At 36.8% G+C, this 27,696-nt stretch overlaps 1 protein-coding gene across 1 annotated transcript in view; it reads right to left on the minus strand.

Annotated features, from left to right (window-relative positions):
* Positions 1 to 1,243: 1,243 nt before the first annotated feature.
* Positions 1,244 to 27,696, minus strand: part of CLEC19A (C-type lectin domain containing 19A) — a 277,550-nt gene continuing 251,097 nt past the window's right edge. Inside the window, exon 5 of the mRNA XM_044089047.1 lies at positions 1,244 to 2,366. Within this exon, the coding sequence (XP_043944982.1) occupies positions 2,287 to 2,366 (80 nt within the window). The 3' untranslated portion in view covers positions 1,244 to 2,286. The remainder of the gene's footprint in view (positions 2,367 to 27,696) is intronic.

Here is a 27,696-nt window from a genome sequence, read left to right on the forward strand (position 1 = left end):
TTTTTCACAGATGGTATAAATGACTTACCTGTGGTATCTAGACCCTTCAAGGGCTTGTTCTAAATAACAGTAAATACCTTCTCTAATTCTACACATCCCTCAGCACTTTCTGTGCCTTAGATTTGAAAGAAAATGGACTAAGAGGTGAAGCCATGAAGTAGAGATTTCATTACCTTAGCATTATCATCCTTATGGTTTCATCCCTTCCAGCCACATGCTAGTCTGCTTTGCAATGAAATTAAATAAATGCAATGACACATGCAAAATAAATTCATAGTGCATTTTAATATTCATATTTCAGTAATGTTAATTATCTTAAACAATATAAATACATGAAGACCACCATTTGTTTAACAGGCAACAAACAGCTGTTCGTTTAACTTTAAGTGATGGGAAATGTCTCCCATTTTACATGCTAACTCAAGACCAAATGAAATGAAATAAAACTGAGCAAACAATTAGCACATGCTAAATATAGTACAAAAAAATCGATAACAACGCAAATTGTAAATTGTGAAAACATACGCAGTGTAATATACCATGGTGGATAAATGAACAGAGCTAGTGGGAATTTATGAAAATGATTTTTTGTCTAGATTTGAAATGGTCTGCAGACTAATAGCTTATACTTACCTATGAAAAATAGCAAATCAGATATGAAAATACAAATGCATTTCCCAAAAACGTTTAATTAAACAGTGATAGCAGTTCAGGTAATAGTTGAATAGTATGCCTAATGTACAGCTGCCAAGTTCTGTAGGGTATGAAGGAAATGGAATTGTCATATCGTTGTTAAACGTTTGGTAGCAAAGTACATTGTTTCTAAGACTAGGAATGTGGTGATGGTTTCCTTTAGCTGTTAAGATGTATAGGGTAGAACGTTTTAAATCATTTTGATTGGGTTAGTAAAGGAAAAGGGGAACTTTTGTGCCAAGCATATTCTGAGATCCTGTAGCCTGTATTTATTTGAAACAATCGTGAAGGAGATTTGGTCAGGCAGATGAGGTGATCTCTTTCTGTGCAGGTGAGTCTATATCAGATAATCAAACTTTCAAAAGTTCGACTGTCATATGGTCGACGCCATATGATCGAACTTTTAAAAGTTCGAACATCTAATAAAAAAAATAAACTACACAAATAACCTACCTGAACGTTTTAAGCACCCCCACGCCTACAGCTCTTTAAATATACCAAATCAGAGATCACACTACAGTGCAGAAAAGAGAAATCTTCCCATTCTAAGCTGTACGGAGATCTCCATTAAAACATTCAAACTTTCAAAAATTTGATCATAAAGTGTTGACCATATGACAGTCGAACTTTTGAAAGTTCGATCGTCTAATATAGACCCTGTGCAAGTTACCAACAGGAGGCATGACATAGTGGCATATGCAAGGAGAGGTAACCTGCAGCAGAACAAAGCTATCAAAAGTTCAACAGACATGATCTAGAAGGGAGAAAAGACCTTTGTTCTGCTCACTGTTTGGTAAGACAAACCATTCAAATTTTTAGAGTATCAACTCTAAAAAAAATTATGTCTATTATACCTTGGCTTTCCTACAATCCACCTTGTCATGAATTACTGCATCATGATTTGCTGAATTGTGTGGATGTCAACTTAGATCACAATGTTGAACAAATAAATCATTCTACTCTGTAGACAAAATTAGAAACTTTTCTGTGTATGAGACAGAAAAGAACATTAAAACTTAAATCAGCTTTGGGCAGCCATCTACAATTTTATGGGGTCTACTGAAGAAAGAAATACCAAATAATATTTTTTAACCACAAAACAAGAAAACATATATTTTTATGATTACTATTGCTATCAATACATGTTGTAAAACTAAAAAAGTGAATAGTAGACATGAGGTGAGGAGGAAATTATTTTTCCCACCTACAAATCTGTGATGAACATAAGCTTTAAACAAATTTGAGTGAATTTTAATGATTTCATTGCAAGACAATGCATGTACACAATGGATTTTATCTTATAAGCAAAACATGAAGCCTCCACATTCCTGGAAGAGAAGTTTGTACCTTAATGGAGCTTTGTCATTTTCAAGCATTCCTTCGTTAATCACATCACAATTTCCAGAAGCTGCTTTAATAGGGCTGAGCTTTTAAGAGCAATGGTTATTTGCAGTAAAGGATTAGGCACATCCCCTTAAGTCACAAAAACTATGCTTGTACTCTGTTATAGTGGTCTTTTAAATCAGACTAAATACAGTTCAGCAGCAAGATGGGTTTCACTTGGAAACAGTCGGTAAATCATCCTGACATTGGCTAATTTAGCTCCAGTGATGGGATTTTGCAGACAAATGGGAAGCCTCTCTTGCAGTTGTTGTCATTCCAGGATCTGAGAGCTGCAGGTAAGAGTAAACAGATTGCATCACTTGAAACAGTAAGCTACTTTGCAATATCATACATAGCAATTAGATGCATAAGAAATTGAAATACACTTACATTTCATAAAAATATTATAACCTACAGATTATAAATGATTAAACCAGAATTAACATTGAAAGTATTATTTAGTTAAATAATACAAAGTTGTGCTTCTGCCTCATCTAGCTGAGTAACTCATACAGTATATAGTACAGTAATACAAAGATCTTCAAAGTGATTTGCCTTGCACTTACTCAGACCTCCAAGAGTTAACATTTGCTACTGTATTTATTGGTCTGTTAATGTTCACATTCTTTCCTGTTTTATTTGTGGAATTGAAATGCCTATTAGGCAAATGCTGGCAACTTGATAATTGTCTACTTATGACACTGTCAGACTTTTGTACTACATAATGTTACTTTAATTCCAATAAAACTTAATCGTCCTTTTCAGCGTGGCTTTATTTTGGACTTTAAAGTATAGGGCTTGGCATAGGCAGGTGCACATTTTTTTTACACCATTACTTTATTTTATTCACTCACAGGGGTGGCTCGTACTATAGGACTGCAGGAATGCAGCTCCTCCACCTGTAAAATGCGCCCCCCCACCTGTAAAAATCAATTAAATATATTCCCTGAACATATTAAAATAAAAAATTCTCGGACTCCGTGCATGCGTGCTTAGTTCCTGACTGTGTTAGGCAGACTAGAACTCCAAGCACACATGCTCAGGCATTCTGAGCTCCAGACTGCTCTGTTAGGCAGTCCAGAAACTCTGCCCTTCCAGCCCAGAGGTCTGAGCGGTGACGACCGCGCAAACCGGAAGGTCACCGAACTGCATCACCCGCAGGCTGGACCAACAGCAGGACCCTCCAGCCTCCTCACATCTCACGGGAGACCCAACGGCATGAGCGGGTTATGGAGGACCGATCAGGCTGCAGGATCACTCAGAGGAGCTGGGCCATTATGGAGGACCGATCAGATCACTATGGAGGAAGCTGAGTACAGAAACAGGTAAGGTGTTTATGAAGGACAGTGTGTGTGTGTGTGTGTGTGTGTGTGTGTGTGTGTGTGTGTGTGTGTGTGTGAAATGCCCCAGTAGCTTCATGGTGGTGGGAAGAGAATAAGGCTTGAACCCTGTATTTTGGGCCTAAGTGACAAGAGCCTGAATTCCCTACCCACCACCATTTGTAAAACATTTGCAGATTTTTGCCTCATATTTGTTTTGCTCCTCATAAAATCTGTGGTTTCTGTATTTTTGTTACTTTACTTAACACAGCCAGTAGTGCAGTGGTAGCAGTGTTGCCTGACAGCTATGGGCTGTCTGGTTTGATTTTTGGCTGGGGTGCCTTCTGTGTGGAGTCTGCAGGTCCTCCCTGTGTTTGGGTGAGTTTGCTCTGGTGTCCTCAGTAGGTATTTTTGCCTCATATTTGTTCTGCTCCTCATACATTCTGTGGTTTCTGTATTTTTGTTACTTTACTTACCACAGCCAGTAGTGCAGTGATAGCAGTGTTGCCTGACAGCTATGGGTTGTCTGGTTTGATTCTTGGCTGGGATGCCTTCTGTGTGGAGTCTGCATGTCCTCCCTGTGTTTGTGTGGTTTTGCTCTGGTGTCCTTAGTGGGTATTTGTCCCTATTTTTTTGGACTGTATTCCCCCATTATTGGCTTTGTCCAGGTTTTTTGTGCCAAGGTTGAGAGCTATGGTGATAACTGAACTCACTGAATATGTTTGGGGGCTGTATTCCCCCATTATTGGCTTTGTTCAGGTGTTTTGTGCTAAGATGTTGACAGCTATTGTGAGAACTGAATTCACTTAATGGTAGCCATTTAAGTTTCAGTCTTCCTTTCTTTCATAAGAATAGATGATTTGGCATAGTGGTATGTTGCTCTGGCTGTTTTGCACAGGGTCCTGGGTTCAATACTTGGCAGTGAAATGTATGGTGGTAACACAGCATTTTATTCTAGCAACTTTCCAACATTATACAAGCAATGTTTAAAATGTGTCCCTGGTTTTTGGGCTTTTGCTCCCCCAAATAAATTTTGGCTTTTTCCAGATTTCTTGTGCTGCAAAGTTCAGAGATACAGCTGAGTGTCGAGTAGATTTTACAAGGAGCTGAGAGCTGCAGGGGAACAAATGTTTAGTGCTGCTTATGCAGAGTCTGCTTACATTGTAAATAGCACAACAGGTTGTGTACTTGCTTTTGATGCAGAAGGCTGTGGGTTCTACTCCCACAGTAGGTAGATCCATTGCTGATACTGTACTCTGTTGTAAAGGGGATGGATACTGCAGTCCTCTTTGGCGAAGATACCTAGTAACTATGAACCTGTTATCAGTTTGCCATCCATTCCCTATTGTGATATTACTAGCATTATCATTCTTTTAATGCAACATAGGCAATTTATTTCTCAAGGGCAACAGGCACTTTATTTGTAGATGAAACAATGACATACAAAGTTGTTTGCTAGCAGCAACCTCTTCATTAGTTAACAGATTTCTTTAATGTGGAATTATTTAGATGACTTTTACCTCTTCAGAGACCGTGCATATTTACTGATACTTGTGGACTATAGAGGTTTGAGTAGACGCTTATGATGGAAATGTTCTGAATTGGGCAGTTTTGTCATTATTAGTGCATGCATTTTGTTTCATTGTTTACTGGAAAAATGTTCAAAACAATAAATTTAAAATGCCCTCTTAACAACTGTACTGTATTGTACAAGGAATATAATTTAATACAGTCAGGAAGGTGTATGTTTCGTGTTCAAGGGGCCTATGATTTGAAAACAGCCCAAAATTAATCTTTATCTGCCACTGGCAAAATATATTTTCTTTGAATGTGGATTTCACTGCTGTTTCAATGAATGTGAGTTTCAAGGGCAGAGAAGTTTTAATGTTAAGTCTATTTTCATTGTGAGACTACATTGCTTTGTTTAGCAGATATCTATTAGGGTTTATGCTGTAAAATATAAAATAAAACTTTCAAATGAAATCCATATCATCGCAGAAGTAAAGCAGTATGTACATTACAGTGTTTATGGCAAATGGAGTGAAATAACCAAGGAATGGGACATTGGAATGGCTGCAGGGGCACGCTCCATTCGACCATGATTTTGTGAGGGGGGGGGCAACAAACTCAGACAGCCCTGGCTGAACTATACCTTTCAACTGTCCAGAATTTTGCAGAATGAATAGATTTTTGCTTCTTATTTTTGGTTTGTTCCTCATAAAATTTGTGGTTTTCTGCCAAATCATTTAGGAATGAAGTCACTAAATAATGGCAGACATTTGAGTTTCAGATTTCATACCCTTCAAAAATTCATACTAATGCAAGACATACTACTACTCTATTATCTTTCGAAGTTTATAAGAGCAATATTTAAAAATTGTCTTTATTTTTGGGCTTGTGTCCCACTTCTATGTATGACTTTGTCCAGATTTCTTGCTCTGTGGTTGAGAGGTATGAGTGTCAGAGCCATCACCATCAGCCAGAGATATTTCAAACTGTGACCTACTTGTTGTATTCCACTCCCCATTGTAGTGGCTCTGGATGTGTCCAAGCAAGGCAAGGAGCAGTTATGCAGTGTAAGTGTGCAGAGTATTCCCCCATCCAAGGTAGACCACAAGTATGACCATGGCTTTTCATCTGTCCTTGATTTTGCAGAATGTTCTGGTTTTCTGTCATATTTTTATACTGTTGATTTATGCTTCTTATTATTCAGAAAATGCATGTTGTTGCAGTGCCCTTTTGCTTTGTATTACAGTAGCAATGCTTTAATGACCATCAGGTAAGCTTGTCAGAGATTGTAAGATGCAAGTAAGCTTTAATAAGCATACTGTTAAAGAATTACCAACATTGAAAGCCTTTTCATTGTTGCCATGCAGAGAATATTTACATAACTAGATAACGTATAAGCCTTAGTATTGAAATGCATATGACAGTATTTGTAATAAAGGACAGGATTACAGGATTTTCAGAAGCTCATTACATTTGTTGGAGACTTGCAGTTATCTTTGCAAGCTTTACCCGTAAACTAAACAGAATGCCAATCTATCATGTGTGGTCCATAGCTTGTGCAGTAATCCTTTAAGCAATTTATCTTGAGCTTGTTTCTTGTTCGCTGTTCATTTTTTATTTTGATCATGTGTTCTCCATGAAACAAGTAGATAGTTGTTGTCAAGCAGCAGGTCTTTTTTGGATAAGAAACATTTTTACAAGTGAGGGTATCACAGAGATTGCTACTTTCAGCATGTTACTTGGTAATTTTATAAAGCTGAATATAAATTATAATTGGAACTGCAGTGCAAAGAGAAGTGGTTTGAGCTGAGTGCTGCTTGTTTTTTTTTATACTTGATTTTGACTGGCATTCCAGTAATGTATTTAAAAAGCAATGTATTTTTTCATGCCTCACAACCTTTGTGTTTCCATCTAGATATTAAGTAAGTTGTCATGTAGCCAATGCATTGAAATATTTTTTTCTTCTACACTTCATTTTGTCTTGATTGTACTCTTGTAATGATGGTTTGGCACCCAGGGCAGCGTATTTAATTAAAGTTCTAGTTGTTGTGGTTTTGAACATAGCTCCACACCTTTCTAGTTGGCCACACCCCATTCCCATTGGCCCCACCCATTCAGCTATCTCCTGTAGCCCCCCTTTCATTTGAAGTCACCAGCCGCCACTGTTCACTCATACAACAATGAAATATCAGGATAGCAATATGTAATAATATAGGCTATACTACAGTTACATTAGAACTGCACAAAAAGTCACTAAGTGCAATTTAACAGATAACCATCATCTTGTTAAACTGACCAATGTAATTAGAAAGGTATTCCATGATTTACTAATATTATCAAAGCCAGTCTCAGTGCAAGATACAAACAATAACAGTGAAGGCATGTGCGTGTTTCTGTATACACACACTCACACACACATTTTTTCAAATGAAAAATATAGTTTTATTTTGAAAAGACCTCATAAAAACACATTCCACATTATAAGTTTACTACAGTATTCTCCAATATTTCTAGTGCCATGTACAAGTGGTTTGACTTTTTATTATATTGGATATTCTTAATCTGCTATGTTTCTATTTTATTTGTCTAAGTATTCTTTTTCTCCTGTATAAAAGAGATGCTTCATTTATGATCGGTGGAAGAAATCATTTGGTGTGTGTGCAGATGCACATATGTGTGTATGTGTGCATGTGTTTGCCAGAATTTCTGTCTGTTAGGTTCTTATGTCTACATGCTGCATCAAATGCATGCACATAAAACAAAGCTTTAGAAAAGGGACATGATTTTCAGACATATATTATATCCCAGACGACACAACATTTTTAAATGTTATGGCAAATGCATTATATAAGACATACCACTTTTATATCATGGCAACTGCAGATTATTGCACAATGATTCTGAGAGTTCTTTTTTATTAAAAATACTGATAGACAAATTGTTGTTCTTTAATGAGCTTGGTAACAGTAACTACTATGAGCACATATGCCATGATAATATCTTGGAACTTATATCAAATGACTTTCCATAATAATAACGAGGTTTCCATCTGTTGACATTTACTAAATTCATTATGAGGTTTCTTTGTTACTGTGATGTTTGAGAATGAAGTTTAACTAGGATAAAGCCTTGAAGAAGTTTGTTAAAAAACGTAACAGATGTTTTGCAATCCATTGTGGGCTTTTGTTTCTGTAATGGTTGATTATAGTTTCTTCATTCAGCATTCATATTTTCGTCTATGACTTTAGCTGATATTCCTTCACTTTGCATGCATTATTTTAAATCAGTATCAGAGCTAAGAAGAAGTTTATAATTTATAAATCAGGAATGCCAGAAATTTAACTTAGGGTTCATATATGAATGTCTGTTTTAAATGTCACCACAGTGCTCCTGCAAATCAGTGGTTCTTTTACTAACTGATGGTGTGTGCTTCAAATAAACTGCACATCTGTGCATTCCTCTGGTGACTCGGAAGCTTTGAAGAAATGTACTAGAATCCTTTTCATAAATTCCAACTTAATTTTCTTTTTTAAGTTGTTGTGTAGCCAGTTGTAATGTAGGTTTCTTTTATGAGGAAGGTAAGGCATGTAATCACAAAGAGTCCATACATTCAGAATACCTTTTCAAGTTTTTCCAAAAGCAGTTGTCCTTTTAATCAGCCTGTGCTATAATCCATGGCTTTGTACTGTCATCTTTTGTTACTTACAATTCCCACTGCTTGTGCCGCAAACAGTGGCAAAGACAAGTTTGTAAGATCAGTTTGATGCTTCTGCAGTTTCTTCATGTACTACCAACGTCTTCCTTTTTGCATTGCTTATGGTCTGGACACATGATATCCACTTGTTGCATTTGATTACCTGAATTTGTGTTGCATTTCTTTTTTTTCATGCTGCTAGAACTGACCTTGTCATGTCTGTTTATTTTGCAGGTAGTACAGTAGTACATATTGTCCTAGCAATGTGTTAATCATAGCTATAATCCCATAAATTTAGGAACGTATCATATGTTTAATAGTGATAGATACATTGTATAAAAGATGAGGGATGATGTCAACACTTCAGTCTGGTACCTTTAGATTAATAAGGGAAAAAAGTTTTACTATGGTTCCTAGGATTTGATCCTTATATGATTAGTAATGTCACTGAAAAAATGAAATCTGTTTTGACCAGCATTGCACTGACATGATTTACTGTCATATAAAATCTGAGAATATTTCCACAAATACTTCTCTTTTACTGTGATATGATGTCATAGGTCACGTTACCTTGCTGCAGTAACTTTTAAGTGGTTTCTGTTCAGTCTTTGCTTACTAAAATTAGAGTTTTTGTCTATGTGAGGGATTTCTATTATCTTGATTTACCTAGTAACTTGATCAATGGTGATCTTTTAGACTTTAGCACTAGAATTAGGGGTTGGGAGGGTGGCCTAATGGTTAAAGTGTTGGCCTTATAAACACAAGGTGCATGGTTTGAGTCTCACAAGGGATAATTGGCTAGGCTTAAAATGGCTCACAAGGGCAGTTAGCTTAGTACTAACCTATGAATCATTTTGAACACAATTGAATATGTTTTTGAAAAAGCTTGATTCTTGGATGAAACCTGAACTAAAGCAACATCACTGTCTGGCACTGACTGAGCAAAATACTTACTATCCACCTTTCCCTTTAAATTGTTTTCCTAAATTTCTGTCTTGCACTAACAATGAGATATATTTTATTATCCTTTCTTATATTATAAAACAGATGCAGTGGTGGTGGTGCGGTAGCGTTGTCGCCTCACAGTTAGACATTGCCCATTCGATCCTCAGTTACAGCGTCTTCTGTGTGGCGACATGCGTGAACGGGCATTCCTTCGTGGAAAGTTGTGCATTAGGCCCGGCAAGCCAGCACTTAAAACTCTACTGCCAATCATTAGTGGACCAGAGTTCCACTGTGGCGACCCCTAACCGGGAAAAGCCGAAAGACACAAACAATATTATAAAACAGATGTGCATACTGTAAAATGACCCCTTCAATCTAACCAACAAAGAAAGATCACCCATAAAGAAAGTGCACATTGTCTAGAGCTGCGTTCCACGGTCATACACCCTGGTAAATGTTATCATGTGCAATGAGAGCTTAGCCCTCAATTAAATGGATAAATAAATAAAACAGAGTCTTTAACATTGCCTCATATTAGGAACAATGATAACTCTTTGTTGCTCTAAATGAAAAAAATAATCTCCAAGATTATATATATATATATATATATATATATATATATATATATATATATATATATATATATATGGGTCTACTTTGTTTTATTGAATCTCATTTCACTGAATTTCATTTCAGCCTGACCACTTCGCTGAAAACTCAAATTACTGAAAGCTCATTTCACTGAATCTCATTTCAATGAACTGCAGTTAGTATATATGGCACTGTGTAAAGTACTGTAAGGCAAGTAAATGGTATATAGCCTTTTCCCCACTGTAGTGCGATCCTGGAGTTAGTATATATAGTTAGGGGGGGTGGGAAGGGCACAGCCCCCCCACTTAGTTTGAGTGCATATTGTCTTCTGGAGAGAGTTAGTTATTGGTGTTGCAACTATGCATTGTCTATTTAAAATATGTTGTTTTGAAGTTTTTGGTAAAATGCAGTATAAAACAAACAAGATGGGGGGCTACACCCCCACACCCCCCAGTGTGGGGGGCTGTGCCCCCCTACCCCCAAACTATGTATACTAACTCCAGAACCAAACTAAAGTGGGGAAAAGGGCATATACCTTTTACTTGCCTTACAGTACTCTACACAGTGTCATATATATTAAATTCAGTTCAGTGACATGAGATTCAGTGAAATGAGTTTTCAGCAATTTCTGTTTTCAACGATGTGGTCGGAGTGAAATGAAATTCAGTGAAATGAGATTCAACGAAACAAAGTAGACCCATATCTATCTATCTATCTATCTATATATATATATATATATATATATATATATATATATATATATATATATATATATATATATATATATCACCTACAGAACACCGACAGACCAAAACACCATCACCATTATGGCCGATGCCATATGGTCGACACTCACAATATCGACAGCAGCAGAACTGTATAAAAAAGGAAAATACAATTTCCTTTTTTGAGCTAGCAGGGGGGCTACACCCCCCCTGCACCCCCCTTGGGGAGCTCCACCCCCACCCCCCCGTATCTTTAATACAACAACTCCAAGATTGCACTAAAGTACAAAAATGGAAATTTTTCCATTCTACACTATTGGGAGATAGCCTTTCCCCATTGTCAATATTCTGAACGTCAAACATATGGCGTCGGCCATATGGGTGTCGGCGTTGTAAGCTGTCGGCGTTCTGTATAGGACCCCTATATATATATATATACATATATATATATATATATATATATATATATATATATATATATATATATAGTCCTGGAAGATCAGAAGGTTGTGGGTTTTATTTTCACTCCATGTAGTTGGATTCATTTTCCAGTATGACAGTGCAGCATAAGGGAGTGCTGTATTACTAAGAGTGCTGTCATGTGGATAAGATGCTAAACTGAGAACGCATCTGCTAGAATTGGTGAAAGCACTGGTGATTTTAAAAGAACTTACAACTAATGAAAAGAGCAGGGGTTGTTTATTTAAATATTCAAGGTAATGACATGCAAAGTCTAAAAGCACAATCCTATACTTAAAATAAAAATCTTTTTAATATTCCTTTTTCCCCATTTTTATATTTATAAAAACATATAATATCAAACACAAACTTTATAATATCTTATGTTCCTTACCCTCCCCATCCAGTTTTCTGCCTTTCTTATTTCACACTCATCCCATTTTACTATACTAAATGCCACTGTATCTAGCCAACAAAATATGACAAATATATGCAAACAATTTTTAACCATTATATTTCACTTATCTTTTGAACATTTTGACCAAAAGCATATAAAATTACTTGTGTGTTCATTTTCTCAATCTTCTACTTACCTCCCATTACTGTCCAGAAACTTTTTTATTCTTCCACACTCTAAAAATGCTTAGCTGTTAATTCCTTCATTCCACATATAAAGTGTTTCAGATAACTGAACTTCATCTCTGACTTTACTTGGGATTGTATTAATCATCAATGTCCACAAAAATTGTCAAATTCCTTAATATACCCACTTTTCTCTATTTATATTCTATTATTTAATTTCACTTTCTATTCCTTACTAAAGGTAAATTCTGTACTGTTTATTTGGGATGTTTTCATACCAGCTTTTTCTTTTTTTTTTTCTCTTCCATTAAATTACTTTTCCATTCTTTTATTTTATTCATATAGTAGCTTTTCCTCTATTTTTTTTCATCTATATTTCTTCTTCCCGGATTGTATTGATTTGAAAATGTGTTCATATTTTATACAAAATAGTTTTGTCATAACCTATTTTCTTTATTTTATATATGTTTTACTACCCAAAATAACTGCAATTATCAAAAGAATACAAGATTTATTGAGCACCCCATATTTGTTATTGTATACTATACCTCTCTGCACAGGATTTAATCTAGAACCCCGCAATGTATAAAAACATTAATACTCTACCAAGATAGCCTAGCTTTCCCAATATTACCAAATTAATTAACTCTGTTTTCTAAAAATATGTCGTATGATTTCCATGCAGTAATTAATTCTTTACATTTTGTGATAAATCAGTCCATTGTTTTACTATAATCTGTCTCCAAATGTAATGCCTAATACTTCAATATTATGCCTAGTAAAATATATACCACCTATTTTTATTTCTCCAAATCCTTTACTTTTTCCTCTACCTAACTCCAATCCAATTATCTCCAGAAGAAAACACACATCTTTCATGACAATGCTTCCCCATACATTGTTTCCAACTATTAAATCATCTGTATAGTATAGCATCAAAGGCAATTTCACTATGCCCCTGTAAATCAAATTTGCTCACACTTTTTTCTTCGTAGCTTTTTTTTAAAAAGCATTTATTACCAAACTAAAAACTGACATACTCATTGGGCATGACTGACATACCCCCACCATCAATTTCAATCGCACTGTTTAACCAAGCATTTACTAATATCTTTGTAGTTGCATTTCACAAAGAACTTTCAAAAATTAATAATTTTATCTTGAATACCATACTGTTTTATAACATTCCATAACTAGTTTTGATATATATTATCGTATGCCTTTTTAATGTTACACAAAATCAATTTACATCCATTTGGTTTTGCACAATTTTTTCTTTTGCTTCATAAAGTTAACCAACACATCTCTGTTATCCTTTCCTTTCATCCCATATACTCCAACACCAGTCATCACTTTTACAAAATTAATAGACATGATTTGAAAAATCATCATGACTATTTTTAATCCACATTACATATTGGCATGGGATTGGCAGGGGTCTCCAGTTGCTTAATAGCTTCTTATAACCCTTTCTCCATATAAAGATAATAATACTGTTACTCATTTCTCTTCATTTTATGCCTTGATTCACCAACTCACATATCACTTTATGAAAACATTTTAGTTCTTCCTTAAAATGAGTAATCACTACCATCTTCCTCTTGGATAGACTCAATCCTTCCTCTTTTTTATCCTTTTTGAACTTCTTTAATAGTAATTTTTCTGCTTAGTATGTGTATTATTTTGGGTCTGCTGTATATGACTGAACAACCCTAATGTCGAAAATAAAACGTCGACAAAATAAGTTCAGGTATGCACAATACTGAACAAAAACAAAATAAAAAAGAATAATATTGAGAGAGGACAACTCTTTCCTCTCCCGATATTAAAACTAACACCTCCCCAGTAATACTACCCTCAAATTTGTTTGAATAGTGGTAGTGTTACAGGAAGGTTTAATGACATTAAGGTGTTGGGTTAGGGTTGGGGGAAGGGCCAGTATTAGGGTTAGCACCTATTACTAAGGTGGTGCAGAGGCCCATCACTCTAATCAATTCCTATAAAAATCTTTCATTTGTAAATGTTCTGTAAATAGCATCTACCTTTCATCTTGTATCACCTATAGTAGTGTGCAGTGCCCAGTTAATCACTTGAATCCCTTGCCTTCATCATTAATAAACTGTTATGTCCAAAAGTAGCCCATACTGGTACAGTGCATGATCAGAAAATCCACAAAGTGAAGTGACACTATTAACTTCCTTTAATAACTCTGAGAATACAAAAATGACATTTTCAGTCCTTACTTTTCCCTTAATATAAGCATATTTATGTTTCTGTCCTGTGTTGACAAAATTGTGAAAAATCCATCTATCCATCCGCAACTCCTTTTTCACATTTTTTCAGATGGGGTCGGGGTGTCACTTCAACATTGTGAAAAGTACATGTTACATATTTTAACTTCTCAGTGCTTTCTTTTTTCACCTAATATCACAATTTAAACTCTCCAAAAATCACTATAATGCATAAACTACCATAAATCTTATTACCTGCCCATTTAATATAACAATCTAATATCACTAATCTTCCTGAAAAAATACTCTCAACTTCTTACATTATAATATAATTTGCCTTATGTAATATTATGATTCTGTAAAACAAACTATACAGATTATGATCCTCTGCCATTATACTTTAACGTTTTGCTATACATCATTTAAACGTATATAATAAGCATATTATATTATATTTCAACTGTTCACACCATGGTACTCTAGCAATTTCTGCTTCCATTCCTTATACTATTTACATTAAGGAAAAGGACAGAAAAGCTTATCCCAGATGTCATACTTTCTAAGCTTTTTGATCAAAGGGAGATGTGTTTCTTTTGTCATTATTTTTGTAGGGAAATCATTATCAAGCCAAGACAGTATTTCACCTTTAATTGCTATAATGGTTAAGGTCTTTACTTCACAGACACAGGGTAAAAGGTTTGATTTTTGACCTCTGGTTATTGGCTAGACTTGAAATAGTCAGCAGACCAATAGCTTAGTATGAACCTACAGTTGTTTGTCTGTGATATAAATAAGACTTGCTTGAGAGATAGGTATGTAACCCAGAGACTACCTCTTTTTGGAATAGGCTCCCCATCCATGTGAAGTAGAGTTCCTCCTAAGTCAGTTCTAATGTAAGTTGGATAATTTGATTGGGAACAGGAAAATCATCCCTGATTTGGCATCTATGTCTGTAATGTACACAGGCAGCCTGTAAATGGTTCATCTTCCAGGTTCCTGCTTGCAAATGTTTACCTCCCAAGCCCCTGCTTACACTTATCAAGGGTACTAGAACTTGTCAGAGGTATGGGATGCATGGTTATGTTTAAAAAGGGCCTTGTGGTCATTAATTTAGTAAATACCTACAAACTTTTGAGCCTAATTGTCTCAGAAAAGCTTAAGTTACACAATTATACAATGACTCCCAAAATGTACATAGATTGGCTAATAGAAGTAAAATGATGAACAGAAAAAACAATATTAATGATATTATAAATCCGTTAACAAAGAAGAAATTTCAGATATTCATAGGATCATAGGAGATTACAAAGTTATCAACCTGGATGTCATTTCAAGCCTAGCTGTTTTGTCCCAATGTAATACCATAGAAATATTAGTTAATACACAAGACTGCATTTAGTAATGGCTGCCCATGTCCAGGAGGGTTGTGGATGCTATCTCTGGTAAGAATTTATAGTGCCCCATCCACTCGTCCAGGTTCCTCTTGAACAGTGTCATAGAAGTGCTCTGTTTCACATGAATAGGTAGCCTATTCCAAAGATGCAACAGTTGCTGGGAGTTAAATCTGTCCCTCTAGCATGTCCTATTTAAGTTGCAGGCCATATTTAGATCACTGGAATGGGTAGCCCTAGTCCTGTTTGATTTATGGATATGCAACAAGTTCATTAGGTTTGATTCTGAGACTGCTCTGTACGCCAGGCATAAGTCTTCCCTAAGAAGTCTATATGATGCAGAGTATAGTAAAAGGGACTTTAGTCGGTCTGTGTAGAGCACGTGCTGGAGTTCCTTGATCTTCGATTTTCTTTTTCAGAAACCTCTGAAATCTCTTCAGTTGCTGCAGGTGCTTTATATGGCACATGCCGAATGGGGCATTATACGAAATTATGGGATGGATTATTGCCAAGTACAGAGGGGTTATAACCTCTTTTGCTCTTGAGGTGATGCCTTTACTAATCAAGTTTGCTATGCAGAAAGCCTTCCTTACTACAGTAGACACATGGTGGTCAAAGTTAAGGTTGCAGTCAACTTGTGATCCCAGATCCCTTACCACTTCATGGGTACTTGGGTTATTGTTGTGGATTTGATAGTGTGAAGGGACATTGTTTGTGCCGAAGGGAATGATGATGCATATTTTTGCATTCAGTTTCAGACCATGACTAAGACACCAGTTGTTGTTCTGTGTAAGACCCTCCTGGAGTATACTGACATCATTTGTGGATTCAATAATTGCACCTAGTTTGCAGTTGTCTGCAAACTTAAATAAAAGGCACGCTGATACTGGAAACACTACTCATACAGCTCAGCTCGAACAGTGGAACAAAACAGTATGATTCCAAACAGATGTCACCAACAGTTTAATTTCAAACAAATATCACCAACAGGTTAAGCGCTTTCATCTGACTAGCAGACTTCATCAGAACAAACTTAATTGAATCTTAATTCATTAAATACCATGAATTTTTGGCGCCAAACACATAGATTGAATCTCTTAAAGAAGAAATGATTGTCTAAAAGAATTATATAAAAGAAATATATACAATTCCTACACCTGTACATATATATTTCTAATGTCCAAATATATATACCCTATGCTAAATAACAATGAACATTTTACATAAAATATTTAAAATATTTCAATATATATTCAATAATAAATACACTTATTTAAAATATGTAAATGCATAAATGTATATCAAATTCATGTCAAACTTCAACAAATATGAATTTTTAAAAATACATAGGATCATATTTAAATTGTTTGTAATTAATTACAACAAATATAATTTAGACAAAGTTAAACAATATTAAGACAAAATTAAATGTGGTTTAATACTAATAAAATCATTAATACCATCTACTCTCCTTCATAGCCAATAGGGCTTTGATATTCCCACCATATGGTGATATACCCACCGTATCTATGATGATAAATTTAAAATGATGCGTGCTAGTTCATATTTTAGCCTGTTTAGAAGACAGCCTGGAATACCATCTGGTCCTATAAAGGCTGTGTTTTTTGCCAAGGACAGGGCTTTGATTACCTGTTCTTCAGATATGTAGGGTGTGGAGGGAAGTTTGGGTGAAGGTTTGTGATAGGTTTGGAGGGGATAAGGGAGCAAAAGTTTTTCCAAACCTATCCACTAGCAGGTTTACTGTCTCTGCAGGGTCAGCATGTATGATATTGTTGGTCATTAGCTCTGCACATGCTTGGGTTCTACCTTTTAGGCTATGTACGTAGCTGTAAAAGGCCTTATATTTATCCTTGGCTGTGCTTGCCAAGTTTTTCTCAAAGAAGCCCTTAGAGGATTTGACAGATTGCCTTATTTGCCTGTTGAGGCTAAGGAAGGTGCTTTTCCATTATTGGGGTCTCACCTTTGTTTTCTTGGACATCAACATTTTGCATTTATTGTAAAGTTTGTTGACGCTGGATGTCCACCATGGTGGCTTATTTTTACTTGAAGCTCTGACTTTTATTTTTTTTTTGTACAGCTGAGTCTATACTATACACTTATGCAAGTGATTGAACAGGGCTTTAGTGCAAGCTTCAGTGTAGCTACCACTTCCAGCCAGGGGTGAGGCTTGGAATGCATTTATACCTTCACCTAGAAGGGTGTAGTTCACATTGGTGAAGTTTTTTAGTCTGATTTCACCCTTTGTGAGTTTTGGTGTTAGTGTCAGCTCAAAGGTGATTGAGTTGTGGCCAGATTTAAGTAATGAGGGTCTGACAGTTGCAGCAGTGCATCTGTTTGACATGTTGGTGAGGACGAGACCTAGAATGTTTGTTCCTCTTGTCAGGGTATGAACAATTTTTTCCAGGGCATTTGAGTTAACAAAGTCAAGGAACAGGAACTTTTGCATTAGTGAGTTAGGGCTAGCATTGGCTTCCCAGTTGAAGGTGGGATAATTGAAATCCCTCATAGTATTTGGTAGTATTTGGATTGTCTCCAGTTTTTCAAGTAGGCTTTGTGCATGTCATGACCCATGGAGGGAGATCTTTAACTGGCTATGACTTGAATGGGAGTCTCACCCACCATAACCTGAACTTGGAGTAACTCCATGGAGTTGTCCAGTCTAACTAGACTGGAGTTGAATTAATCTCTAATATATATAGAAGCACCATTTCTTTTTATTCTCACATGTTCATTTTGGTGTCTGAAGGTGTGGAAGGCATTGTAACCTTGCAAGGCCAGAGTACTCTTTGAGGCCTTGAACCAGGGTTTTGTGACTGCACAGACATCTATATCTTCCAGTGATGGAAGTGCTTCCAGGGTATGCAGTTTTTAGTTTAGGCTGCTAGCATTTAGCAGCATGACCCTTATTTTGTTATGATTGGCAAATTTCATGTTGGTAAGTTATTTCTGAGACCTTTCCTAAAAAGGCATTATGGGAGAGGCAAGAGTCTTTGCCAGCAGCCAAAAGCTTAAAGTTGCCAGGTGCAAACCATCTTGGGCAAAGCAGTGAGGTTTGTTGTCCATGGCTTCCCATGAATGGGTTCCCTTTGAATGACACCAAAAACTAAGCCAATTATTAAAATCAATCATTTTGTTATTTTTACTGTGGCATCATTCTAGGTGAGGGTAGTATGCTGCTCAAGGCTAGGGACACACCTGCCTGGGACACATACTGAGAGAGCTCAATAATGTCTCTCTGTTTTAAGAATTATAATGTAGAGCTGAACAGAAATAAAAATATATTATCATAGAATAGTAAAAATCCTGCAAAATAATATTATCACTAAAATGAATAAACAACAAAGAGCAGAAGTAATTAAAAACAAATATCTTTAAAGAAAATGAATAGTACAAAACCAAATAAAATTAGAGCCAATGAGGGTCCGGTTGTGGTTTAAATCAATTTATTAAAACAAACTGTAGAAAAATAAAATCAATAAGTGCTTTCACCTCATAAAAGGCTTCATCAGAATAAATATGTCCCAACACAGATCGATTATATACAAAATTAACATGGATTTCATTGGTATTTAGTTAATTGATCAATTAAGTTCACTTTTTCTTTAAAGAGTCAGAACACAGAAGTAAGTCATCTTGCTAATTATTAAAAACAACACATTAAAGTTGCCATACTAAAATTTATTTACAAAAATATATAACCTATAATTTACTACCTTTTAAATTTAGAGACAGGTGCAATGGAAACACAGTCATTCAGCCCTGCCAGTGTAATTCACATATTTTTAGGAATTTCTTCCAGTCCCCCCTCTAGGATCCACTTTAATCTTTTCCAGTACACCAAGACTGAATTTATTAAATCCATTACACTGAGCAGAATGTCTAAACAAGGCACTGTTTTCATTTTTGCTGGCAATATCATAAATATGTTCATAAATGCGTGTCCTTAGAGCACGTTCAGCTTTGCCAACATAAAATGCTGGACATCCTGCACAAGTCATAAGGTTTTAGGACCCACTGATTGAAATAGATTGGGGTTAGTTTTAAAAATACATCAGTTTCTTTTAATAATCTCTGTAATTTCTTTAGAAAACTGGTTATATTCTACCATTAATGCCTTTTCATACTTATGTTCCTCACAATTTGATGGTACTGTTAACCCATTTCAATAAGTGGGTCATGAACCCATATTTATTTCTAAAACTGCTCCTAACTTCAAGAGACTGATGGAAAACAAACAGGTCTCTTTTTCCAAGACATTTAAAGGCACTACTAAATGCACAACTGAATGCAGACATTCTAAACAATGCACTTACTATATATATATCACAAGGGATCAGTCCATGGTGTTAGGAAATATTATGAAAACTAAAATAAATTTTTTGATGGTAACTGTACTACCCAGAGTGTGGTTTACCTTGGGATTTGTGCAGGATGTCCATCATTTTATGTTGGCAAAACTGAACATGCTGTGAGGACACACATTTAAGAACATATTTATGATACCACCAACAAAAAATAAAATATTGCCTTGTTTAGACATTCCACTTGGTGCAATGGATTTAATAAATTTAGTCTTGGTATACTGGAAAAGATTAAATTGGATCCTAGAGGAGTGGATTGGAAGAATTTATTAAAAGTACATGAAGTATGTAGACTGGGAGCTACTTTTCCTGCAGGGCTGAACAATGCTGTATCCATTGCAGCTGTCTTTAAATTTAAAAGCTAATAAATTGCAAGTTAGATATTTTTGTAAATAAAGCTTAGTATGGCATCTTTGCTGTGCTGTTTTTAATGATTAGCAAGAGAATTTACTTCTATGTTCTCAGAAAAGGATTTATGTTATTGTACAACTTGGCTTTTATTCTGGCTCTTTAAAAGAAAAAGTGAACTTAATTAATCAATTAATTTACTACCAATGAAAACCTTGTTAATTTTGTATATAATGGCTCTGTGTTGGGACACATTTATTCTGATGAAATCTCTTTTATGAGACAAAAGTGCTTAATGAGTTTATTTTTCAACAGTTTGTTTTAATAAATCGATTTAAATTGCAACTAGACGCTCTGCAGCATTAATTTCATTTGGTTTAAAGTCTATCTGGTTGACATTGTACCATCTTCTTTATTATTTTTTTTTAATTAATAGGACAATTCAAAAAATAGGATGGGAAAAACATCAGGTTTAGATGCTTTATCTGCAAAGATGTATAAACTTTTCCCACCAAAAATAATTGCTCTATTAGGTAAAGTCAATTTGTTAATTCAAAACTCAAACTTAGTCCCTTCTTCATGGAAATACTGTTTAATTACTCCCATACTTAGGCAAGAGGAAAAAAAGAATTTAATCACATCGTATAGGCCAATTTCACTTCGATATATAAATAATTCTTAGAATATAGTACTTTACTCTTTCATCTGTTAACTAAATGTCTATATAATCTGCCAGAACAAAATATTTGTGACAGTAGTATTGCATGCAAAATCCTGAAATGTCTCATAATATTTTTCACCTCTATAGAATGGGCTGTTAACTGTTACTGGCATGTCTCCTTCAACTTAGATGCTCTGATTTGCCCTTAAACCCCATGCACCTAATCCAAAACACTTCTCCTGTCTTAGAAATTAAAGCATCCCAGTATAACATCATAATCATAACCATAGGGATTTTTTGTTCATATACGTATTTATTTCCTGCTCAAAAAAAAAATGGTGGTGCCATGTGTGGCAGTGGCTGCTTCGCCACAACAGGAAAATGTGCATTATTTGTTTTGTTTTATGTCAAAATCATCAAAAAGAACAGAATCTGGAGCAAATACAGAAGGAAAGCTAAGTTATGACAGAGACAGCTTACTGGAAATTTGACACCTAAGATCACATTGCAGAAGGATTGATGAGCTGCTGTCTGTAGGCCCTGTGAAGCCTACAACATTCCACAAACTACAGGAACTAGGAATTTTACTCAAACATAGTCCAAATTGCCTTGTTCAAGCAAAACTGTCTGCTACCACATACAGGAAGTGGAAAAGAAGGAACAGATGTGAAAGAACAAGGAAGCGTGGATCTCATTCTGGACTCTCTGCCAGGTTAAAAGCTAATCCATACAGGCCTGCAGTCCCATCCTTGCTACTGGCCAATGTTCACTCCTTGGATAGCAAAATGGACTACATAAGACTGGAGGTAACCACTCATAGCAAGGTGAGAAACAGCTGTGTACTTATGTTTACTGAGACATGGTTAAACAATAATATAAATGATAGTGCAATCTATGTAGAAGGACTTACATTATTTAGAGAAGGCAGAAACCAGGCACTCTGCGGAAAATCAAGGGGAAGAAGCATCTGTATCTATGTCAACAATAACAGGTGCACCAGCTGTGAGTTGGTTACTAAATACTGCACTGAAAATATTGAGTTTGTCATTGAAATGCAAACCTTTCTATCTGCCAAGGGAGTTCAATGGTTTGATCATCACAGTGGTGTATATCCCCCCAGTGCCAATACAATGAGGCACTGAATACACTTTACCAGTCAATCAGTGAGCTACAAAACCAAAATCCAGAGTTTGCTCACATAATGGGAGGTGATTTTAATCAAGCAAATCTGAAAACAGTTTTATCTCATTAATTACAACACGTGGTTTTTGCAATGAGGGGAGAAGTCATTCTGGATAAGGTCTACACTAATGTCAAGCTACTATATAAGGCAGTACTTCATCCACATCTGGGTAGCTCAGATCATCTCTCCATTATGCTACTACCAGAATATAGTCCATTGTTAATCAGAGGAAAGCCGTCCAAGAAACAATTACTGGGCTGGCCAGAAGGAACAGTCTCAGCACTCCAGGACTGCTTTGAAAGCACAGACTGGAATATATTCAAGGAGGCAGTTACTATGGACCAGAAAACTAACCTGGATGAGTACACAGAGTCTGTGATAGCCTATATATCAAAGTGTGTGGATGATGCGACAGTCAACAAGAGCATCATCACATGAGCAAATCAGAAACCCTGGTTCACAACTGGAGTGTACGAGCTCTTGAAGGCATAATGCTGCCTTTAAGTCTAAAGACAAAGATGCCCATAGGGAAGCCATAGTGAAACTAAGTAGAGGAATAAGAAAGGCTTCAGCAGGTTTGAGAAGGGAAACAATACAACGGCAATGAAACGGCCCACCGACCAAGAAGATGAAGTGCTCCACCTTCATCCAGCAGATGTTCAAAGGGTGCTGCGATGGATGAACCCAAGAAAGGCAGCTGGTTCTGACAATATTCTGGGGCAGGTGCTCGGGGACTGTGCTGACCAACTAACTACTGTTCTCACCGATATTCAACATCTCTCTCCATTAGGCCACAGTACCCAAGTGCTTCAAGAATACAACCATTATACCACTGCCTAAGAAGTCTCCACCCTCAAGACTGAATGATTACCGCCCAGTAGCTCTTACCTTCACTGTAATGAAGTGCTTTGAGAGATTGGTCAAAGACTACTTAACATCAAGTCTTCCTGCAACACTGGACCCACTCCAGTTTGCTTATAGATCCAATCACTCTATGGCAGATGCCATCTCACTAGCACTTCACTTATCCTTGGCACACCTGGAGAACAAAAACTGAAATGTCTGCATGCTATTTATTGACTTCAGCTCAGCCTCCCACATGGTCATCCCCCAGCATCTGATTGAGAAACTGCTCCATCTGGGTGTTAGCACTCCTTTAAGCAACTGGATTCTGGACTTTCTTGTTGACAGATCACAAAAGGTATGTGTAAGTAACAACACCTCGATGAGCATCGCACTGAACACTGGAGTACCTCAAGGATGTGTTCTGAGATCCCTGCTGTTCACCATGCTGACACATGACTGCATCACTAGGTACAACACAAACCACATTATTAAGTTTGTGGATGATACTACAGTGGTGGGTCTCATCAGCAATGGTGATGAAAAAGCCTACAGGGAGGAGGTGAACCAACTGATTGTCTGGTATGACAACAGCAACCTGGCTGTCAATGTGAATAAAAGAAAGGAGATAACAGTAGACTTCAGGAAAATATGTAAGGCTCATTCTCCACTCACAGTCAAAGGAGAAACAGTGGAAAGGGTGAAGTACACCAAGTACCTGGGGGTGCATATCGCTGAAGACTTGTCTTGGTCAATAAACACTAATCACATTGTCATGAAGATGCAACAGCATCTACACCTTCTAAGAAGGTTGAGGACAGCAAAACTACCACCTTCAGTTCTCATAACCTTCTAAAGGGGTACCATCAAAAGCATCCTGACTAGTAATCTCTCAGTGTGGTATGGAAACTGCATGGTTTCAGATAGAAAATCTCTCCAGAGGGCGGTGAAAGTGGTGGAGAGAATTATCAGGTCCATGCTCCCATCTATCCAGGACTTGCACTCTGCTAGGTGCCTCAGCACAGCCATGAAAATATTCAAAGACTGCACTCACCCTGCCCATAGTCTGTTCTTGTGTTTGCCTTCAGACAGGAGATACTGTAGCTTACGTTGCAAAACCACCAGATTTAATAGAAGCTTTTTTTCCACAAGCCATCAGTCTTCTGAACTCCAGTAATAACATACACCATGTCAGTCATGGAGGTCTGGAGTTACAACACTGAATTAATTCACAGACATATGCAATAACTCTATGAAAGTATAATCTTATACCTTATGTGCAATATTAATGATGACAAGTTAGCGTTCTGTGCAATTTGAAATCTGTTTGATTTTGATCTGTGCAATAATATTTTGGGTACTGACGAAGACATGTAAGTAGAATAGTCTTGGTACGTGTCATTGTACTTGTTACTGTAATGGATAAATGTCTTACTGTTGTTATTGTTGGATTAGCTTTAGTTTATGTGTTACTGTTGTATTAATATCAGTATATGTTGTATGCACATTGGGTCTGAAGTAACGCAATTTCATTCAGTTGCACCGTTGTGCAGTCTGAATGACAATAAAGTTCACTTTGACTTTTCACTTTGACAAATTCTGGACATGCAGTAACATAAAGCCTTTGAAGCTGTTAATGTCTGTTGGTGAAGCCTTTGAAGCTGTTAATGTCTGTTGGTGCATACCCCATATACTTTATAAGAATGGGATGCATACCTCAGTAGCACCACCAATGCTGCCATACCTGTTTATCATCCCCTCCCCTCATTCTGAGATAAGTGAGCCAGTAAAATACTGCTGCCTTGTTTATACCCCCAGTCAGCTCCTCAAGTGTTGGGCTCACTAGTCAAACTCAGGTATTGCAGTTTTACTTATGCAACTCTAGGAATTTTGTTTTCTTTTTGAACTCCTGGAAACAATACTTGCAGATAAAATCTTGAACATTTTGGAATACTGGGAAAAAATCCACAGATCATATAATTTACTTTAAATATTTCCTTCTGACAGTCATTTTATTGGAATACTTTAAAAGTTATCCTGAGAGATCACAACGGAAAATATAGCCTTGCAGAATACTGGAGGAAAAACTACCATATTTAAATCATGCCAGGACTTACAATGATTTCACCTTTAGGAGAAACCCTCATTACTGCACCACACCACACCAAAACCCTTCTGTCCGTCATTCTGCAGTTACCCAGTCACTCATGCTCAGGGCTGATGGTGAGCCAGAACCTATCCCAGCAATGAGTAAGTGCAAGTCAGATGAATCCTGGGTAGAGCACCAACACATTGCAGAAAGTAAAGACTCACTTACTCTCCCAGACACACACACACACACACACACACACACACACACACACACACACACACACACACACACACACACACACACACACACACACACACACACACACAGAAACCTAGAGACCATTTGGAGGAAAAACATTTGTTACATCTTTGGGATGTGGGAGGAAACTGGAGCCACCAAAAAAAAACAACAAAAAAAAACAACACTCTGACAGAGAAAGGACATGCAGACTTTGAGCAGAAGTGACCCAGCCAAGAAGTGAACTAGATAACCAAGTGCTGTAAGGCTCAATGTTATCCACTGCTGTGGTTTTCCTCCTGATTCATCCCTTTTGTAATTTCACTTTGATGTTCTTCAGATTCACATCCTTTAGTTACACTCAGTGAAAGTAATCCCTTTTTGTTTGGCCAGGTAATGTATCACCTCACATCTTCACAAAAGGTTGCCAGTTACAAACTGTACAAGCACAAATTAACTTGCTTATCAATATGAGCAACAAGTAAACGTCTGCATCCTTTTTGTGCTGTGGTGCCTTCAGTTTTAGATTATCTTTCTGACACTTTTGATTCTGACCTTAGTTACTTTTAATCAAAGTCCATCTTGCAGCCATTTGCAACTTCTATTCAAAGCTAGACTCTTCCGCTTTGGGATCACTTAAAGTGTACAAAGCTACTCCAAGGAGAACTTTTCATGTCAGACCCCACACACACACCTTGGGATTTTTATTTCATGCTGTGCTCTGTGTCATACAGACTGCTCAGAGGCTCAGAGGTGACCTGTGCCTTGCATATAGAGCAATCTCTGACCCAGCTTTAATAGAAATTCTGCACATTCGTAAGTCAAATGGCACATGTGTCACTCGCCCAAAGAACATTAACCTGGTATGTGACATCAGCAGAACCTGTTGGAGAGACAGATTTGCCTCACAGAGGTTTCCCCACATTTGGAACAAGCTTCATGTTCATGTTAAATAAAGCCCCTCATTGGCCCTATTTAAGCTTAATTTGGATTATTGGAAGGGTAACCGGAAATTCACCCTGGGGGATCCACCAGTGTCCCTTTGGACACAGGCAATATGTGCTGATTTTACTGTCTGTTTGAACCAGACACCCTTCCTTGGGAGCACAGGTTGAACTTGGCTAGGCTTGTAAGGGCCCTGAGATCGTTAGCCTAGTAACCTCCTATGAGCTCCAAAAACAACAAGGTGATGGGCATATACATGTTTATATTAGACCCCAGACCTCTAAACAAAGCATTAAAATACAAAATAAATTACATATCCTTTACAAAACAATTGGGTGGTGTACAGTAGATTCACTGACCTGTGCACAACTCACATCCCATCATAACTCAAAAATGGGCAGTAACTTAGATTCCTTGGAGGCCAGGTCCAGTTCTTTCATTCTTAGGTTATAATGAAATAGGAGTCATTACATTTGTATCTCAATTAAAAATGCATCAGCAATGTATCCATGGCACAACACTGAAATGATTCATATCTGTATGCATAAACATACTTACACACACACACATGTTTTTATGCCATTATATAGATACCCATACATACATATGCACATATAGCGTCCTTAATCACCTGTATGAGAATGGGTGTCTGGCAGTTAGTTCAGAGTACTAAAGCTCTGCCTTGTCAATGAACTGTTTCTTGTGCCGTGGGTACATGGCCTGAATCTTTACTTCCTCATTTACCTACTGTTGGACCTGGGGCAAGCTACTTAACTAGATAGTGCTTTAAGGCAGTTAGAAATTGTTGCTACGTTCTTAATTTTGAATGTGTCATTCTATCAAGGGCAGTTCTGTCAATCTCAAATCAAGAGAAAATGAGTGGCTGAAAGGACTTTTGATGAGAGTGGAGGATTCCCTTTTTTCCACTGCTGTGTAACTTCAATGTAGGTATATTTAAATTTGAGTGGTGTATGGGGAGCGAGGGAGGGGGGCTTGCACCCTGAAAAAATGTTTATCCTTGCTTTTGCTAAAAGTGCTTTTGACTAAACATTTTTACTTCATTCACAATTAACAGAACTGATGTCAGTGATGTGTCAGCATGAATCCCATTAATAGCCTTCTGGACTGCATGCCTAGCAACTAACTATGAACCATAAAGGAATAAAAATCTAAAATTTCTGGAAAGGAAAAGTTAGATAGTTTATGGGTATAATCTTCTGAGGTACTTCTCAACTACCTCCAAATACCTTAATAAATACCATTCCTCCCCTTCACCTACAACCTGTTTCTACCTCTTATATACAATCTCTCATCCAAAAACTCAAACCTACCACCCCTTCTGCAGACAAACTTCCTGCTGAATTCCTGCAACTAGCAGCAAAAGCCATTGCTTACCCTGTCTCTATCTTGATAAACAGATCAATAAAAGAAGGTATTTTCCCAACAATCTGGAAGATATCACATATCATACCCCTCCATAAAG

Source organism: Protopterus annectens, chromosome 12.part0 (genome assembly GCF_019279795.1).
Source record: "Protopterus annectens isolate FY-2018-M chromosome 12.part0, PAN1.0, whole genome shotgun sequence".
Classification (NCBI taxonomy): domain Eukaryota; kingdom Metazoa; phylum Chordata; order Ceratodontiformes; family Protopteridae; genus Protopterus; species Protopterus annectens.